This window comes from Rhodamnia argentea, chromosome 10 (assembly GCF_020921035.1).
Source record: "Rhodamnia argentea isolate NSW1041297 chromosome 10, ASM2092103v1, whole genome shotgun sequence".
NCBI lineage: Eukaryota > Viridiplantae > Streptophyta > Magnoliopsida > Myrtales > Myrtaceae > Rhodamnia > Rhodamnia argentea.
Genome location: NC_063159.1, coordinates 12,942,748 through 12,961,944, shown reverse-complemented (window position 1 = coordinate 12,961,944; position 19,197 = coordinate 12,942,748). Strand labels below are relative to the sequence as shown.

The following is a 19,197-nucleotide window of genomic DNA, read 5'->3' as shown; positions in this document are numbered from 1 at the left end:
AACAACAGAAAAAGGTGACTTGCCAATAGAACTATGAACTGCATTATTATAAGCAAACTCGCCTCGAGATAAAGCAATATCCCACTACTTCGGCTTGTCTCCACGGATGCTTCGAATCAAGTTGCCCAGAGTTCTATTGACCACCTCTGTCTGACCATCGGTTTGCGGGTGTGCTTTGTGCTACTAAAATTCAAAGAAGAGTCAAAGAGCTTCCACAAAGTCCTCCAAAAGTGCCCCCGAAACTTACTGTCTCTATCGGAAGTAATAGATTTAGGCACTCCATGCAAGCGAACTACTTCTTTGAAAAATAATCTGGCCACGCTTCTCGCATCGAACGTTTTCCTACAATGAATGAAGTGTGCCATCTTGGAAAATTTGTCTACCACAACAAAAACAGAATCTACGCCTCTTTGGGTTCGTGGCAAACCAAGCACAAAATCCATAGACAGATCTTCCCATATATTGCCAGGAACAGGTAAAGGCATGTATAGACCTGTATTCTTAGATTGCCCCTTAGCGATCTGACAAACATAACATTTTAGCACGTACTGCTGCTGACGTCTCTACGCAACCGGGGCCGGTAAAATCGCTCCCTAATGGCAGCAATAGTTTTGTCGCGTCCCCGATGTGCAGCTAAACCTCCTTCATGTAAATCACGAATTACCTTCTCTTGTAATGAGGTCCGAGGAAGGCAAAGCTGATTACCTCGCATCAGATAACCATCCATGGCATAGAATTCTTGCACAGGTTTACCAGCAGCACATGACCTCCAAATCCGCCCAAAGTCATCATCGCCTGCATAATGGTCTTTCAACTGCTCGAATTCTAGAATGTCTTGGCTTAACGTAATCAACAAGCCAGCTCTCATGCTCAATGCATTAGCTACTACATTCTGCACACTTGACTTGTGTTGTAATCCGAAAGGAAATTTTTGCAAAATTGACACCAACGCGCGTGCATGTCTTTGCTAATCCTCTTCGACTATTCGAGATACTTCAAAGCTTCATGATCAGAATATAGCACGAATTCTTTTCCAATCAGATAATGCTCCCAGGTCTTCAAAGCCCTTACGACAGAATAAAATTCTTTGTCATAGGTACTCCACTTCTGTCTCGCGTCGCTAAGCTTCTCACTAAAATAGCAAACTGGTTTGCGCTCTTGAGATAAAACAGCTCATATGCCCAATCCACTAGCATCACAGTTCACTTCAAACAGTTTATCAAAATCGGGTAAAGCCAGAACATGTGCGGTACATAACTTTTCCTTCAGAATAACAAAACTATTATCGACTTCCTCTCCCCATACAAATTTCCCTTTCTTCATACACTCTGTAATTGGGGCCGCAATAGTACTGGAAATTTTAATAAAAACGCCTATAAAAGGTAGCCAACCCATGGAAACTCCTAACTTCGAAAACCGTTTTAGGAGCTAGCCACTCTCTTATTGCTCTTACTTTTCCCTCATCCACCTCTATTCCCTTAGCAGTGATAATAAATCCCAGGAATAACAACTTATTAGTCAGAAAACCGCACTTCTTAAGATTTACATACAGCTTATTAATTTGCAAAGCCGTTAACACCTCCCTCAAATGCATCAAATGCTCCTCCTCGGATTTACTATAAATCGGGATATCATCAAAATAAACTACGACAAATTTGCTAATAAAAGATTTCAGAACCCGATTCATAAGCCTCATGAAAGTGCTTGGAGCATTAGAAAGGCCGAACGGCATCACCAACCACTCGTACAGCCCCTCTTTTGTCTTGAAAGCTGTCTTCCACTCATCGCCAGGCCGAATACGAATATGATGATATCCGTTCTTCAAATCCAACTTCGAAAACCACTTAGCGCCATGCAACCTATCCAGCATGTCATCCGATCTTGGAATAGGAAACTTGTAGCCCACAGTTATCTTGTTGATGGCTCTGCTATCTACACACATCTTCCAACTCCCATCTTTCTTAGGAGTTAACAGAGCAGGAACGGCACATGGGCTCATACTATTCTGAATATGTCTCTTTCGCGACAACTCCTCCACCTTCTCCTTTAGAATCTTGCTCTCCTTTGCACTCATCCCGTAGTGCGGTAGATTAGGCAGACTAGCACCAAGAATTAAGTCTATATGGTGCCGAATATCGCGCATAGGAGGCAACCCGTCTGGAATCTCTTCGGGCATTAATCGGCTAAATTCCTTCAATAAAGGTCTAACTGATTCAGGTTGCTCATCTACTTGTTGTCCAACCTCTACCTCAATTGCCTGCTTTACTATCAAAACATGAATTTCCTTGGTCTCCTTAATTTCGGAGTCAAATTTCCTTGTAAGGGTAAGGAAATTACTTTCGGCAACCTGTTTGCTTTTGTTCTTTAGGGGCAACAATGTATACTTCACACCATCATTCACGAGACTATACTGATTGCTCATTCCCGAATCTTGAGCATCTACATCAAATTGCCACGGCCTCCCAAATAACACATGACATACATCCACGTCTACCATATCACAATACAATTCATCATGATATTTACCAATGGAGAATGGAATTTTACATCGCTCGATCACCCGAATGCTGTCCGCTCCAGATTTAATCCATCCTAACGTGTATGGGTTAGGATGCTTCTCCACAGGTATTCCTAGCTTCTTCATTGCCTTTTTTCCAATAATGTTCTCCATGCTCCCACCGTCAATGACCACAGCAAAGATTTTTCCTAGAATGGTACATCCGGTTTAGAATAACCGATGGCGCTGCGAATCATCCTCCTGTTTTGGGGCTAACATCATCCCGCGCACAACACAATGCACCTCCTCCTCTTCCTCTTCTTTAAAATCATCCTCGTCACCATCCGGTTCACAACAATATCCATCTTCCTCCTCTTCCCTCGCGGCCACATTAACTATCTTTCTCTGAGGGCATTCATTAGATTTGTGCCCAGGTTGACTACACCTGTAGCACTTTATCCCCGCTGGTTTAGCGTAAGGATTTGGGTTTGCGGGTTTCTGCGCTTGCGTTCCCTTATCCCTTGCCTCGTTCACAGGGCGCTTCTCCACCACCTTATCATCCCGACTTCGCTCCGTGTTATAACGATTGTTGAAGCCGCTCTTCTCTATGGAACTGTTCGAACCGCTACCTCTATAGTTCTCGTAGCCCCTCTTACCCCGTTCTTGCTGCATCATCTCTGCCTTCATTGCCATGTTCTTCGCTTGAGATAGATTCCGCAAAACCCGTACTCCAATCTTATCTAGGATGAAGGGCTTCAACCCATTGAGATATCCGGCCACCTGTTGCCCCTCCGTCTCGACAGATTATTCCGCTCCGCCAACCTCATAAATTCTACCGTGTACTCATGTACGGATCGATTACCTTGCTGGCAATGTTGATATTGCTGGAACATGATCTGCTCATAATCAAGAGGAAGGAACTCTTGCTTCAGCAACCTTCTCATCCTCCGCCAAGTTCGAACTCGCTCTTTTCCTTCTCTCTCTCCTATTCTGCAATCTCTCCCACCATGCGGATGCACCCCCCTTCAATCTACAGGTTACTAATCGCACCTTTTTCTCACTAGGGGTTTCCATATAATCGAAGAATTTATCTATATCAGCAACCCAATCCGTAAATTCCTCTATTCCCAAACCTCCATTAAAATAAGGGATATCGACTTTTAGTTTAAAGTCGTTACCTTCACGATTGTCATAGCGTCGCCTCTTGTCTCTTCTTTCACGATCGTTGTAACGTCCCCTTCGAATTCCTCCATAATTGTTCCGGTTTGCATAATCGGCACGTTCTTCATCCGAAACTTCGGTCTCCTCTTCTTTCGAACTCTTTGAATAAAGAGGAATATCCCGCCTGCGAACCGGAACGTGCCTATCGACGTGGTCACCGCGAGCAAAATCTGTACCCGGCCTTCTGCCATGTTGCCGATTCTGATTCACATCAACGCCGAGACCCTCGAATCGATATGCTATCTCGTCAAATCGCTCTTCGAAATGACGAAGGCCTTGATCAAATCGTTGATCTATGCGTTCCATTAAACATTGCTCCAAACGTTGCGGCGCGTCGTCCCCAAGGATTGGGGCTCCGGTCTCCCGAGCATCGTCACGAAGACCACCGCCAGTCGCCATAGGCTTTGATACCACCCGACGCAACGTTCAACGAATATTGCAAGAAAATTCTTGCTAAAGGAGAGAAATCTCGAAAATTCTGTAAATATTATTGATGATCCTTCAAAAAACGTGATAAACACCTTTTATAGGGTGTTATCCTAACCCTAGTCCAATTAGGAATCAAAATATCAAAAAACGAAAAATTACAAAAGTGCCACCGAAATAAAATTAAGCCCGAAAAATACTAAAAAAAAATAGGAAAACCCATCTAGACATTCTCGAACCGCCAAAATTCAATTTGAGCTCAATCCGACGTCATCGACCCAATCCGCTGGTTCTAGCCGCAGCACCGTTTCGCCTTCCGATTAGATTTATGTCGATCCAATCGATCCAAGAACGCACTACTAATGACATCCGTATCAACAAATAATGTTGTACAAGCAATATATTTTCTGGCTTTAAAACAAGAAAGGGAGGCACGTTCTTCACTGAGGACACATGGATTTGAAATGAGCCCAAGAAATTCAGTCAGTATATGAAAGAAAGCGTAAGATATTCTGTGGAAATAAAATCGTCTTTCTTTCCTTGAAAACTTCGAGAAGGACAATTTGTCCTTGTTACTCGGTGATCAGGACCTCCTTTCGCCAAGAAGAACAGACCCGAGAGCTTGTTGTCCCGACCTGCAGTTCACGTGCACAATCGCTGAGTTGTTGTCATCGTCGGACCCATCGAGCTCGTGTTGTTGCCCATCAGTGCGCCATATCCCTGAAGTAATCGATCCAGCAGCCCTTCTTTTTGACTTGTTTAATCTCCTCCAGACTTGGTCTTCGGTGCAGTCTTCGGTGAAGTCCTTGTGTCGCTGAGCAAGGTGTCAATGAAAGTTGACCGAGGTACAATCCATTGACCACCGTTTCCTTCAATAAAGTATGATTGTGGGACACACCACTAGCAACCACAGTGGACGTCTATTGAAGGATCCAAAACGTGAGTATCATCTACTGCCCCTCTTGTGTCGCCGGCCCGTAGACGGCGTGAAAGATTTGGGCGAATTCAAATTAGGAAAGTGCGAATTTTGCAACATGAGGTAAATTTCCTATCTTGAACTTGAATATATTCACTTGCATATTTTGAGATTTATTTGCATATCTCGAGCGTATTGCATAAAAGTAGATATCTTTTCAAAATATAGGTTGATTAGGAAAAGTTTCTTTCCTAATCCGCAATTTTCCGTATAATCGAGAATGTCCACATTTAAGATTATTGATGGATACTCGATTAGGCAAGGATTTGGGTTCAATCATTAATTGTAAGATTACGAATTAAATATTGACTCAAATATTCGTGAAATATTTCAAAACTTGATTGATACATCCACTTTCTTGATTGACATTGATTGGCATATCCACTTTCCTATTTCGAATTGATTTGTTTGATTTTCGTATTCTTATATATATCGGTTGCATGATGTAATCTAAAAAATTCTAAAAGATTTGCATTCATTTACTTTCCATATTGGAAAAATGCATATCTTTTCAAAAAATAGCATCATGTAGATATTGCATATCTAATTTTTTTTTTTTTGTAAAATATTTAGGTTAGATTGCATTTTAGGATAGAAATTGCACGTTTAAATATAATTTCATGTCTAAAATAATTCGTTTTTAATATAGTAGGGTTTAGGTCAATTTAAACTCTAAGATATGCAAGATAAACATTATTTTGGCATAGTTCTATTTTAGGAAACAAATCCATCCCAAAATAAATAAAAAAATCATTGATCTTTGCTTCGTCATTCTTGCCACGTCATCATTCTTGCCATGTCATATTAGGTTGCATTTTAGCTTAAATTGCATATTAGATTGCATGTCTAGGTTTTAGTTCATTTACATGTCACACATTTAATCAAACCACGGACTCACTTGTACATTCATTTTTCATGTCATCTAGTTTAGTTATGCATTTAACTCATGACATTGCATCATTTAGAATAGGTTCATGCATTCATATAAAAAATCGAAAAAAAAGAAAAAGAAATAATGGATTATGTGGCGCATCCTCCTTGTGTTTATTTGATTTTTGGATGTTCATTAATTGATTGTGCAACCACATGATAATCTTTGTTAGTGACTTAGGTTAAAATCAATTAATATTGCATTCTAAAAAAAAAAATATTCATGAGATAAAATGGTACCAAAAGTGCGCTAGAGTAATCTAGCGTAATCAAGTCCCCGGACTCTTAATCTTTGGTTCGTAGAAGTAATTTAGTTCTCCTACTAATTTACTTAGGTTTCTAGTCGACCTACCGAAAAAGATTAGTGGCGGCTCCAAATTTAAAATACATTGCATGTGAATTATTTGAACCTTAAGTTGCGATTTGATATGAACTCGATCCGAGTTAGGTTAGTCAAATAATTAACCTAATAATCTATTAATCCAAAATTGGAACCGAAAGTTTAGGTTGCGACAACTCCCACAAATCTTTTTAACACTAGTAGTCCTTCATGTGCTTTCAGTATTGTGGACTGGTGGCCGTAATGAAATCTTCTTACGCATTGTCCATTTCGTGCAATAATGTAGTTGTTGCCTTGCTTCGAACTCACTCTATTTAGTATCAATATTTGGGATGAAAGAAATTAATTCAAATCGGGGACATCATGAAGCAATCCGAACTAATGCTTTATTGGTTACTTCCTTTTTTCTGTAGTATAGTACGCAATTCGACTCCTACTTAATATTGAAGAGTAGCTAGACAAATATTGACACCAAGAATCATTTAGAATTTGTTCGATTATTTTCAAATATCTTAGAAAGTCTTAAATTGTGGAGGGAAAACAGCACATACTTGTGAACCGATCATTCTCGAAAAGGAGATTCTTCTTCTCTGTGTACATATTTGTCTTCCAAGAAACAGAGTAACAAAGAAAGGAATGTCGTATAGATTTAAGAGAAAGGTCGCAGAATTCAAGCCACTTTCGCTTTACCTTCCATCAAACAAAGGCATTCCAATTCTAATTGGAACGGCATCGAATTGCTTGCGGATTTCCGCCAACATTTAAGTGAACTATGCAAGAGTTTGGAATAACTTTGTACGTACTCCATTGCACCACCATGTGTACTCCTATGCTTGTGCATATGTAATCTGGCAAAAAATCATGCTTAGTTGCTATCCTTCTCCTGCTAACTAGTTTCTTTCCTAGCTTATCTATCGCACCTAAGAGCCCAATAGACAAATACCTACCTAATTCAAAGATCGCGAACCTTCCGTTAACTATATCCAAATTGGGAAGAAAAATATTGATGTGGCGTTTTTATTTATTTATTATTTTCTATATCCTACAAGGCAATGAAGTGGTAAAAATGACGTTATGGTCCAAATATGATTTTTAGTACAAATTCTTTTAAATTGAATTAAATGGTTAGCTAAATTAGAAAAAACATATGAGTGAGAAACAAGCGCTTGCCGCCCCACCATCGCCGAGAAGGGCCGGCAAGAGTGGGGGATGGCCAGCAAGGGTTGCTGGCCCGTCCCGGTGATGGTGGGGTGGCAAACGCCACGGCGGCCACCTGGTTTCTTACACCTCTTTTTTCTTTTTTCTTTTTAAGTTTATCTTACTTCTTAATTTGATTTTAAAAAATATATATACACTAAAATCATATTTGGATTAAAATGACATCATTTTAGCCTTATGTTTCATGTTTTAGCCACATCATCGCCACGTTGGAAAGAGACAATATTTTTAAAAAAATTAGGTTAGCATTTTCCATTCGTCAAGTTGGACCTAGTTAACAGAAGAACTCGACTACACAAATTTGACAAATTACTTGATTGCACTTTTTGTAAATTTTAAGACTCAATTACACTTTCGTGATAAGTTTTCGGAATACTAGTGCACTTATTCCGACTCTTTTTAAACAAGCATCGTGGTTGGGAATTTGTGGCATATCTGTAATCTAACTTCTAGGTAATAGGGAATTTACACATTGCAATTGTTAATGGTGCCTCAAACACCGACATAAATCCGAGGAAAAATTTTAAAAAAGGGCCCCAAGTCTTCTAATTTTCTCAAATAAGGACCTGAAGTGCTTTTTTTTTTTTTTTATCTCAAATAAGGGCCTAAAGTGGACATTATTTCAAATAAGGACCTCAAGTGGCCATACTAGTTTCAAAAAAGGTCCTCACTCACCATGGATTAGGGGCATTATTATCATTTTCTTTTTTCTATTTTTCAAAAAAAAAAAAAAGAAGGAGATACAGGTAGGAGGGTTCTGCCCTCCCACCTATGGTCGCGGCCCCACCATCTCCCATCTTTTGTTTTTTTTTTTTACTTTTACATTTTTATTTTTAATTTAGTTTAATTAAAAATTAGGTTAAAATTGTATTTTGATGAAAATGTCCTTGATAGGCTGGAATTTTTAGCCGGCCGATGGGGTTAGGCACTTAGTTGAAATAGTTATGACTACTTCATGCTCTTATTTGAAATAAAGAAGGCATTTCAGGCCTTTATTTGAGAAAATGAGAATACTTGGGTTCCTTACTTGAAAATTTCCCTAAATCTGTTGTCTAGTAAAAGTTGAGATTTCACACTGTTTTATTATGAACACATGCACTCTTTGTCACTTCAAACATCTACGCCGAGGCCGGAAGGACTTTTGCTCTGTTTCTCGGTTCCAATATCTTGTAGTTTAAGCAGAAGAGACCACTTTATCATGTGCGAGTTCTCGATCGTAGCTCTAGTCACCAATGAGCTGTTGATGAGCAAGAATAAGTTCAAGTAAATTGGGGCAAGCAGGGAGAGACAAAACACAAAAAAAAAACGGCTTAAGTACACCCCAAGTGCCATAAGTTGTGTATGGCGCTCACTTTAGTGCCAAAACTTTCAAATCGATCACTTTAGTGCTAAGTTTTTGTAACTTCGATCACTTCAGTGCCAAAACTTTCAAAACGATCACTTTAGTGCTAAGTTTTTGTAACTTCGATAACTTAAGTGCCAACTTCTTTTAAAAACGATCACTTTAGTGTCAAATTCACCGAGCCACGTCATCTCAAATATTAATAAAAAATACCACGTGTCGAATTTTTGGCAAGCCACGTTAGCTCTGGCACTAAAGTGATCGTTTTTAAAAGAAGTTGGCACTTAAGTGATCGAAGTTACAAAAACTTAGCACTAAAGTGAACGATTTGAAAGTTTTGGCACTAAAGTGAGCGCCGTACACAACTTATGGCACTTGGGGTGTACTTAAGCTTCAAAAAAACTAAAGCGTTATGATCAGCTAACCGGAAATAACTATCGCAGCAGGAAAAGAGTACTTACAAGGAACCCAGAGCTGTTCCTCTTATTGAGTGAGGTCTTAAAAATGTCCAACATGCATCTTTAAAATCACAGATTGTACTCAGTATAGGATCAGATCCAGCTGCTCCAACTCGAGCACTGGTCTAGCAGATTTTACTCAATGTAGGATCAGAGCCAGCTGCTCCAACTCGAGCACAGGCCTAGCAGATTGTGTGCACTCAATTATGGCTCAAGTAAACTAGACAGACTCTAGGACACGAGGACTGTCGATAGAATGAAAGGGTGTGATCATGCATCTTCCGACAGATATGCAACTGAAGCTTTGTCAAATAGTTGATCGAGAATTGTGCATAAGGAAACACTTTGATTGACGTTTTCAAATGTCAGCTGCAACTGTTCTTCTTATCCAAGGCGCGTCATGACAATCGACCAACAAATTATTTTGGCTCTGTTAAAGAACACACTCCTCATCAAGTTGTACATTATATATCTTGTTTAGTTTGATAACAAGACACACGATAGGTATCAAAGCTTTTTTTTCATTTTTTTCTTAGCGAAAACTGCTGCTACAACAAATCCATGCAGTGATGGTAAACCCTCAGTAGAGAACTGCTACTACACCAGATCCACTTTGATGGATAAATCTCAGTACACACTCAAGCCTATACAACGTGATAAGTAGGACCCTATATTCCAGTCACATGGCATGTCATCCCAATTTCCAGGCAGAACTCGCCCACCCCCACTAAGTATGGAATCAACACTGCAAAAGAAACACGCTTGAGAGCAGCATTTCATTCATTCCATCCAGTTCCCATATTCCCATCCTCGCACTTATGCAAATTCAATGGTATGTTTCCCCTCTTGTCATCTATTAGCATGATGAATATCCTGTGAAGTGCGTTTCTTTACAATTGAACACGCGTCCACGACGAATTCACTCCTCTTTGTCCAAGGAGAAATGGACAGTTCAGCTTATCTATCGCACCCAAGAGCCCAATCGACAAATATCTCGCTAATTCAAAGATCACGGACCTGCACAGCTAGCTAGCAGCCGGAAGCTCCGTAGTGAAATCGACGCCAAGCAGAAGGGCGTGCCTGGATAAGGTTCTTCCCATTGTATCTCCTCGGGGCAGGTCTGGAACGGCTTTTTGGACTGGACGCGCGGGGCGAAGGCAAACTCTGGGAGCGCTTGAAGTAGGGACTGGCGGAGCATTGACACGTCGGCTTGCTGCCGCGCCCATTCTGACGGTGAGACGAGGCGGAGCTGCGGAGAGGGGTTATGGCCGGAATACGAAGGGAAGACGAAGGAGACACTGAGAGCTCCATGAGAGAGGGGGAGTATCCTGCTTCGTGCGTCGTCGGGGCTGACGTTGGAGAGAGAGAGAGAGAGTGTTTGTGTATGTTTTGGCTCGGGTTCTCGTCCACAAGGATCTTACCGCGAGACTTTGCATTTTGGTGGTTAATCTTAATTGAACCAAAGCGCCTCAACGAGGATTTAAGTGGAAATACGTAGGAAAAGTAAATACACATTTTAAGGAAATCATGCGTCTTTTGATGAGGATTTGGGAGGGAATTAAATGATAATTCACTTAGGTAATTCGAAATCTTGCTTGTACTATTGTTTTTTCCTTTCCCAATTTTATTTGTTTGCCTGACCAATGATCTCTTGCTGCTAAGAAGCAATGCATAGAGAAAGTTGTGGGTTTTCTTGACAAGTTAGATTCGTGCACTTAAAGAATTACATTTCTCTTCACAGCTCAATGGTGTTGTGTTACCTTATGTTACAAGACATTTCATACTAAATTTCACCCCTGTTTATTTGCTTTTGTTAACTTATTTTGTTCCGACCAAAAAATTTATTTTATTAATTACTCCTCATATGCTTGGTGTTCTTCCACCTCACTTTGTAAGTTCCTTTGGATTTGCTATAAAATCACAAGTCATTTTTATGAGAAAAAATTCAAATAAAAGTCGGAAATGCCCTTATTTTTTCAAATAAGAATATGAAATGCCTTCATTATTTCAAAGAAAGTTCTCACCAAGGATATTTTCGTAATTTATAATTTCTGAATTTTTTCCTTTTTCCTTCAAGAAAGGAAACGGCCACTAGTGTGCCTGGCCACCGATGAGGGTTGGGCGACCTCGCCGACCACGTGCAATGGTTGGCCTTGCCTAGGTAGGGCAATGAACGCTTCATTGTGGTCGGCAAGGGCTCGCATCAATAGTCGCAGGAGAGGCTGCTTGACCCTCGCCGGTGGTCGGCCATTACCTAAGATTGACCATTGGCCAAAAGAAAGGAAAAAAAATTTTTTAAAAAAAGGAAAAAAATAGAAAATGTAAACGAAGAAAATATCCTTAGTCATGTTTTTCTTTGAAATAATGAGGATACTTCAACCTTATTTGAAATAAGGTCCACTTCATGCCTTTATGTGAAAAATGAGAGCATTTCAAGCTTTTATTTGAAAATTTCTTTTATTTTTATGTTTTCATCACTTTGATACAAGCATTTGCATTCAATATGTACATTGCTTTTTTAGGTATTCCATGAACAATTACATATTTCTTTTGGTCTAAAACAATTACATTCAAAAAACACACCTAAAACATCTAACTTTAGTTGATGGGTTTTTAATTTAATATGGAGATATACTATTTTCAAATATGAGGAAATTGTCAAAAAAAGGTCTTAACCATTTTCACTTTTTGCCAATGGATTTCTATTGATCGAAAATTTACGGTGTGGACTCTTGACCGTCCTACGTGGGATGGCTAGCGCCGACGTGAATTGTGATGCCCGAGAAATTCAAAGTTTGTAAAATTTGCCCGAATTCAATAAATGAAGAAAATTGAATTTCAGTCGGTGCAAATTTTGGATCGAAAGGACGAAAGTGACGAATTTGGACTAATCCCGAAATGTCGTTCGATTTCGATTGGGTCTCGAAATCGTGGTCGCCGCGACTTAGGATTTTTAATCCTCACGCCTAAAATTTTCTGGACCGAACCTAGCCCGTGAAATTCCTAATTTTATCCCTAAACGGTTGAGCCAAAAATCCAACCAGTCCCGATTTGTCAAATTACCGAAACACCCTCAGATATTATGCATAAGGGATAAAAACATAAATTTTGAATGACCAGTGGGCCCCACTACCAGTCAAACCAGCTCCAGTCAAAGCCCACGTACTTCTTTTCTCTCTCTCCCCGTCTGCTCCCTCTCTTCTCCTCTGCTCGCGCGAAACAGCCCCACCGTGTAGCTTTTTTCTTCTTTCTTCTTCAGTTTACGCCACCACCACCTCCAGCCACCTTCCTCTGACCACCACCACCACAGCCCGTCAGCCAGCAGCCCCTCCGACCGCCGCGAAGCCGCCGGACCGCCGCCTGGAGCTCCCACAGACCACCTGCTTTGTTTCTGCGTTCGTGAGCTGTTCGAGCTCCGGCCGCCCTTGCCGCCGCGTCTCGCCACCACCGGTCACCATCTCAGGCCCCCTTCAACCCTCAGCCACCATCCCGTCCGTCGAACGCCGCCGGAGACCGCCGCGAACAGCCCAGGTCAGACCCGAAGCCGCCTGCCCTGTTTCCCGTCGCCCGAGCTGCCGCGGATGTTCCAGCCCCCTCCGCCCAGCTCCGCCAGCCGCTAGCCACCACGAGCAACCACCAGCCTCCCCTCATCGTTACCCAAGGTCACCGGAAGTTGATTGCCGCCCGTAGAGCTCGGATTGAGCCCGGAAAAACCTCCCATGTTCTGCCCCCGAGTCCTCTGTTCTCTGCGCCTGTTCTGTCCGCCGCCGATCCGCCGCCTCCGGCCGTCCGCCGTCGCCGCCACCCACAGCTTCCCCGGAGACCCCCGACCAAAGCCCAACCTTTCCCCCTGGCATTGAACCACCCGAACCACCCCAAAACAGCCCGCAAAGCCACTGTTTTCCCCTGTTTTCCCTCTGGCCGCCACTGTTCATGCCGGCCGGCACTGTTCCGGCTAGCTCCGGCCACCGGCCGCCACCCTCGAACCTCGTGCTGCCGTCCCAGGTTGTCGCCAAGTCCCGCGGACCGCCTTTGACCAAATTGGAAGCCCGGAGTTAAGTGGATCGGGCCGCGAGTCGTCGTCGTCGTTGGGTCGGGCCGAGTTCGCGTCACCGCCGCCGCTTGAGTTGAGACCGCCCGAGCAATTAAAATTGGTGAGTTAGCCCCTAACTCTTGGTTAGGACGCTAATTACGTTCGGTTTAGTTTAATTAGATTATTAAGTATTTAGGTAGCTCGATTAGGGCCGGTTTAGGTTAGAAATTTGGTTTAGGTTCAATGGCCATAATTGGTTAAGTTAGTCTAATTAGTTAGGATTTCATGCCTAATTAGATTAGATTGATTGATTGATTTGATTGTTTGCATTGATTGATCGCGAGCGAGCGATATGTCAGAGACGAGTGGCGCGATTGGAATTAAAATTGTGATTAATAATTGACTGGGTGCAATTAACTAATTGAATTATTGAATTGTTGGCCATGAGTGCCGGTTTTGCTGTTGATTGCCGTGGGGGTCCGATTATAGGTTAATCGCCTCAAATTGCTTGGTCTGTCAGTCAATTTAAATTGCGCATTCATGTGACCACGTATGAGATAAAATTGCATGTTTTTGCACGAAAACGGTCTTTGGCCAAGTATTTGAACATGCGAGTATGAGCATTCGACCTAAATCCAAGAAATGAATTGGCTGGTTGTCGAAGTGCCCGAGTGGTCACATAATGGGATAATTCCGACGATCATTGTCTTCCGGTCGTTCGATCCTGGCAATCATTGCCTTTTGGTTCTTTGGATGCGCGTCGATCATTGTCTTCCGTCAGCACGCGTTTGCGAGTCGCTGACTTGTGATGGGTGAAGCCTTTTAAAGATTCCCGTTAGCTCCGTGCCGTGCCGACAATCATTGTCTTCCGGTTGGTCGAGCGGAGTCACATGGACTATCAGACGCCGTCGCCGGAAGTAAGGGACGATGCCTCGGTCTCCGCCAGAGAGCACCAACCGACTAGTGTCTTTGGACCTACGGGTCGGATCGATAATAAATGGACTACGTGTGGTGTCTTGTGCATGCAAGTGCTGTGATGCTTTGCGGTGATGAATTGATTTGATTGGGTGATCGTTGAGTTGAGTCTGCATTGCATTACGTGTGGCCCGGAGGGTAAGTTTGCCTGTGATTGAAATATTTGCTTTATGCTGATGTGTTAATTTTTAGGGTGTTCGAGCGAATCAACGTCCTAACCGGGCTTAGGCGTTGGCTCACCGAGATTAATTTCTCACCTCGTCGTGGTAACAATTTTCAGGCGGTGATGGAGGCCGTGGACGCCGATCTTGGAGGAGTGTGGTAGGATTGAATTTTTGGAGTAGACGAAGGTTTAACCTTACCCGATCCCGTGTCTTTTTGAGGTCCTAGTGAGCCGCCCCGAAGAATGGGGTTGTATATATATTTACCGTAACTCAGTAGGGTTGAGATTCGTCTGCTTTGATTGTTTAATGAAATTGTTTTGATGAATTGACTGTGTTGATTTTCCCGCTATACTATCCCCGCCGATATTATTGTCCGGGAGAATTGCACGTTCCGCATGCGCCGTTATTTTATAGGTCGATAGCTACCCGGGACGCTATCATTCATGACCCGAGGCGAGTAAGGTAGGGATGTCGCGAGCTCGAGAGTCGGGGCATGACATGAAGAAATTTATAGTTTTTAATATACTTTATTAATTTTGTTAGTTTTTTCATTTTTTCGTTCTTTACGTTGGTTTTCTTCTTCGGCGGGTGGCAAGGGGTGTGACGCCTCGCAGACCGCAAGCGAGGGTCACGGCCCTCGCTCGGCCTCTCCCAAGTCTAAGCGAGGCCATAATGGCTATGGGCGAGGGGCAAGGTTGCTCACCTGGAGCCGGCGGTAAGGCCTCGATTGTTTGGGTGAGGCCAACCTCATTTGCGGTGCTTGCCGGCCACCGGTGAGGGTGTCGTGGTCCTCACCGGCCCGCTCAAGAAGAAAAGTTAGAGGTAAAAAAAAGAAAAAAATAATATATTAAAATATTAGTAAAATTATCCACATCAACACTGGTTATGCTACATAAGACAGCCAGAGTCCATATTAGAGATTTCCAATCAATAGAACTCAATTGACAAAAAGTGAAAATGTATAGAACTTAACTGGTGAACTTAAAAGGTTTAGGATTGAAAATTTGCCTTTCAAATATTATAGGAATTCCCATATATCTTGAAAGTTTTCCAGCTCAATGCGCAAGATAATTATGGTTTTATGGTCAATTAGTAAAGTGGAAGATACAATCATTGGACATCAGACACTTGAGAAATAATGCATACAATAAGTTAATGAAAGCAAAAAATAGGAGTGAAATTACATTAGATCTCAAAATAAATGAGAAATTTCGGCCATTAGGAATTAAAGTAAACATTGGAAAAGAAAACCAACGAAGAAGAAGAAGAAGAAGAAGAAGATACCCATTACAAGTAATGGGGTCATTGTCCTATGGGAGGGGATATTGAATTTTCTTCTATGTAACAACAGCTATGTCTCGATTTCGTTTATTTTACCAAATGACAAACGTTGTGTGCATCGAGTATCGTGGAGCGTTGTCCGTAACGAAATCTGCTGATGCGTGGTCCATTCATGCAAAAATTTAGTTGCTACCTTGCTTCGGACTTGCTCTATTTAGCATCAACATTTGGACCTGGAGAATTAGTTCAAATTAGGGACATCATGAAGCAATACGAACTGATGTTTGTTTTTTTACTTCCTTTTCGCTGTAGTAGTGGATGCAATTCTACTTTTATTTAATATCGCGCCACAGCTAGACAAATATCGACATCAAGAATCCTTCAGAATTTGTTCCATTACTTTCCAAAATCTTAGAAAGTCCTCTTGAAATTTTTAAAATTGTGGATGAAAAACAGCACGTACTTGTAAACCAATCATTCTCATTCTTGTAGTAGGGCAAAACAGTGGTCATCTCATACAAGGATAAAGCAATGAAAAGGAGTTTATTCTTCTCGGAGCACATACTTGTCTTACAAGAAACAGAGTAGCAAAGAAAAGAATGTTGTAATGACTAAAGAGAAAGGGAGCAGAACTCAGGCCACGTTTGCTTTTTCTTTTCATCACTAGAAGGTATTCCCAAATCCAATTGCAACGGCATCGAATTGCTTGTAGATTTCCAACAAGAATTGAGTGAACCTTGCAACAGCTTGGAATAACGTTGGACACACTCCATCGCACCATGTGTATTGCTATGTCTTTGCCTATATAAACCGGCAAAGAAAAAAATCGCGCTTCTTTGCTATCCTTCTCCTCATAACTAGTTTCTTTCCTTCATAGCGCTTATGCCAAACCTCCTCGAAAACCAATAGCACCAATCACAACCATGACTGAGGTTGTCTCGAGCATCCTCGGACCTCTCGTGGAGAAACTGGCTTCATCGGCTGTTGAAGAAATTCAACTGGTATGTGGCGTCAAGGCTGACCGAGAGAAGCTCAAGAACAAGCTAAAGATGATCCAGGAGGTGCTCGCCGACGCTGAGCAGAAGCAAATAAAAGAACCAGCTGTGAGGCGTTGGCTGTCGGAGCTTAAAGACTTCTGCTATGATGTCGAGGACGTGCTAGACGAATTCGAAACCAGGGCCTTGTGGAGGCGGGCCAGGTTGACCGAGCGCTTGACCCTCAGAAGGAAGGTACGCTACTTGTCCTCGTGGCTATCCAACTTGATTTTCCAGTTTAAGATGGCAAATAAAATGAAAGAGCTGGGAAAGAGACTTGACGGGATCAATGAAGAGAAAACTAAGTTCGACTTGTCGAGTAATGTTCAAGAAAAGACTATAGTTCCGCGGAGGGAAACTCATTCTTTTGTACCCGCTTCGAATGTGATTGGAAGAGACAAAGAAAAGGAAAGGATAATAGAGTTGTTGATAAGGTCAGATGATGGTGGAGCTGGAAAGATAGCGGTCGTTCCGATTCTTGGAATGGGGGGTACCGGAAAGACCACTCTCGCTAAATTGGTATACAATGATGACAGTGTAAACGAACATTTGGATCACAAAGTTTGGTTATCCATGCCAGTAGAATTCGAAGCTAAGAAGACAATAAGAGACATCATCGAGTCCCTTGGAGACACAGAAAATAGTGATAGACTTGAAAAGCTGCAAGAACGCCTAGGAGACCTCGTGAAGGACAAAAAGTGTTTGTTCGTAATGGACGACGTGTGGAAAATGAGGAGGGAGGATTGGGTGGGACTGAGAGATTTGTTAGGGGGCGTTTCCGAAGGGAGTAAAGTCATTGTGACTTCGCGGATTAAATCGATCGCCGAAATCATGGGCGCTGTCCCTCCGCTTCATTTGGCCAACCTTTCGGAGGAGGAATCTTTGACATTGTTCGTGAAGTGCGCGTTCGATCAAGGGCAAGAGCAGAATCACCCGGACCTTATGGCGATCGCCAAGGAAAATCGTGGGCAAGTGCGGGGGAAATCCTCTGGCGGTGAAGACTTTGGGATGCTTGCTGTATTCAGAGAAAAAGAACCGGGGCGACTGGGAACACGTAAGAGATAGTGAGATTTGGCAATTACAAACTGATATTTTACCTTCACTGAGAATAAGCTACGATCTAATGCCGTCTTACTTGAAACGATGTTTCGCTTATTGCTCGATATTCCCGAAGAGCCGCGAGTTCCTCAACTTCGATCTGATCCAACTGTGGATCTCCAACGGGTTTATCCAATCCAGCGGAAATAACCAGGAGCTGGAAGAGATCGGACGGCAGTATTTGGGGGAGCTGTGGTCGAGATCCTTCTTCGATGTTGTCGAGGGAGACTATCCGGTGGTGACCTTCCGAATGCACGACCTCATTCACGAGCTTGCCGTTTCTGTGGCACAAACCGAATCGGCCAACATGAAAGTGCGAGCGCAGGATATTTCCCTGACGACTCGGCATTTATCATTTCCCGACCCATCTCTTCTACCAAAAGATGAAATAGGCGGCTTCTTGAGCAAACTCAGCCGCGTTCGTAGCGTCATCTTGTTTGAGAAGGGCTCCTCTGGGGAGTTCTTTCTGGAGATGTGCATTTCGCGATTCAAGCACTTGCGAGTGCTATGGCTACAGATCTCTAGCTTTGACCAACTGCCTAGTTCCATTGGCGGTCTAAAGCATTTGAGGTATCTTAGTTTACGCGACGACGGTGATATCAAGAAACTCCCCGAATCGGTCTGCGAGCTTCACAATCTGCAGTGCTTAGACCTTCTCGGGTGCTCGGAACTCGAGGAATTGCCTGTAGACATGAAGAACATGATCAGCCTCCGCGTTTTGTGGATAACCACGAAACAGCAGCGTCTCCCAGAGAATGGGATCGGATGCTTGACCTCTCTGCGGTGGCTCTTCATTGGAGGGTGCGAGAATTTGGAGGCCTTGTTCGATGATATCCAATCGCTCACGTCGCTCCGTAAGTTGTTAATTGCAGGTTGTCCGAAGTTGGCCTCCTTACCACAAGGCATCAAGAATCTGAAGGCATTGGAGGATCTCTGCATTGGCCACTGCGAGAGCTTGAGGCTGCCAGAAGGCGAAAGTAATGGGGCAAACTCCATGTCGAGGCTTCAATCCATCAGATTCGAGGAATTACCGCAGCTAGTTTCTTTCCCCGGGTGGCTCGAAGGTTCTGCAAGTACGCTGCAGAGGATAAGAATTGAGCATTGTCCCAACTTGAGTGAATTGCCCGAGTGGCTGCAAAATTGTTCTTCTCTGAGAAAACTGGAGATTAAGAAATGTCCTGGGTTGACCTCTTTACCAGGTTAG

The 19,197-nt window shown here is 42.7% G+C and overlaps 2 protein-coding genes across 2 annotated transcripts; both read left to right on the top strand.

The window, feature by feature from the left end:
* The first annotated feature begins 16,784 nt into the window (after nucleotides 1–16,784).
* Nucleotides 16,785–17,960, top strand: LOC125312711 (putative disease resistance protein RGA4). Its single transcript, XM_048271821.1, has one exon. It carries the CDS (start codon nucleotides 16,785–16,787, stop codon nucleotides 17,958–17,960), a length of 1,176 nt encoding a protein of 391 aa, XP_048127778.1.
* A 58-nt stretch (nucleotides 17,961–18,018) lies between these two features.
* Nucleotides 18,019–19,197, top strand: LOC125312710 (putative disease resistance protein RGA3). The gene has a single exon (XM_048271820.1). It carries the CDS (start codon nucleotides 18,019–18,021, stop codon nucleotides 19,195–19,197), a length of 1,179 nt encoding a protein of 392 aa, XP_048127777.1.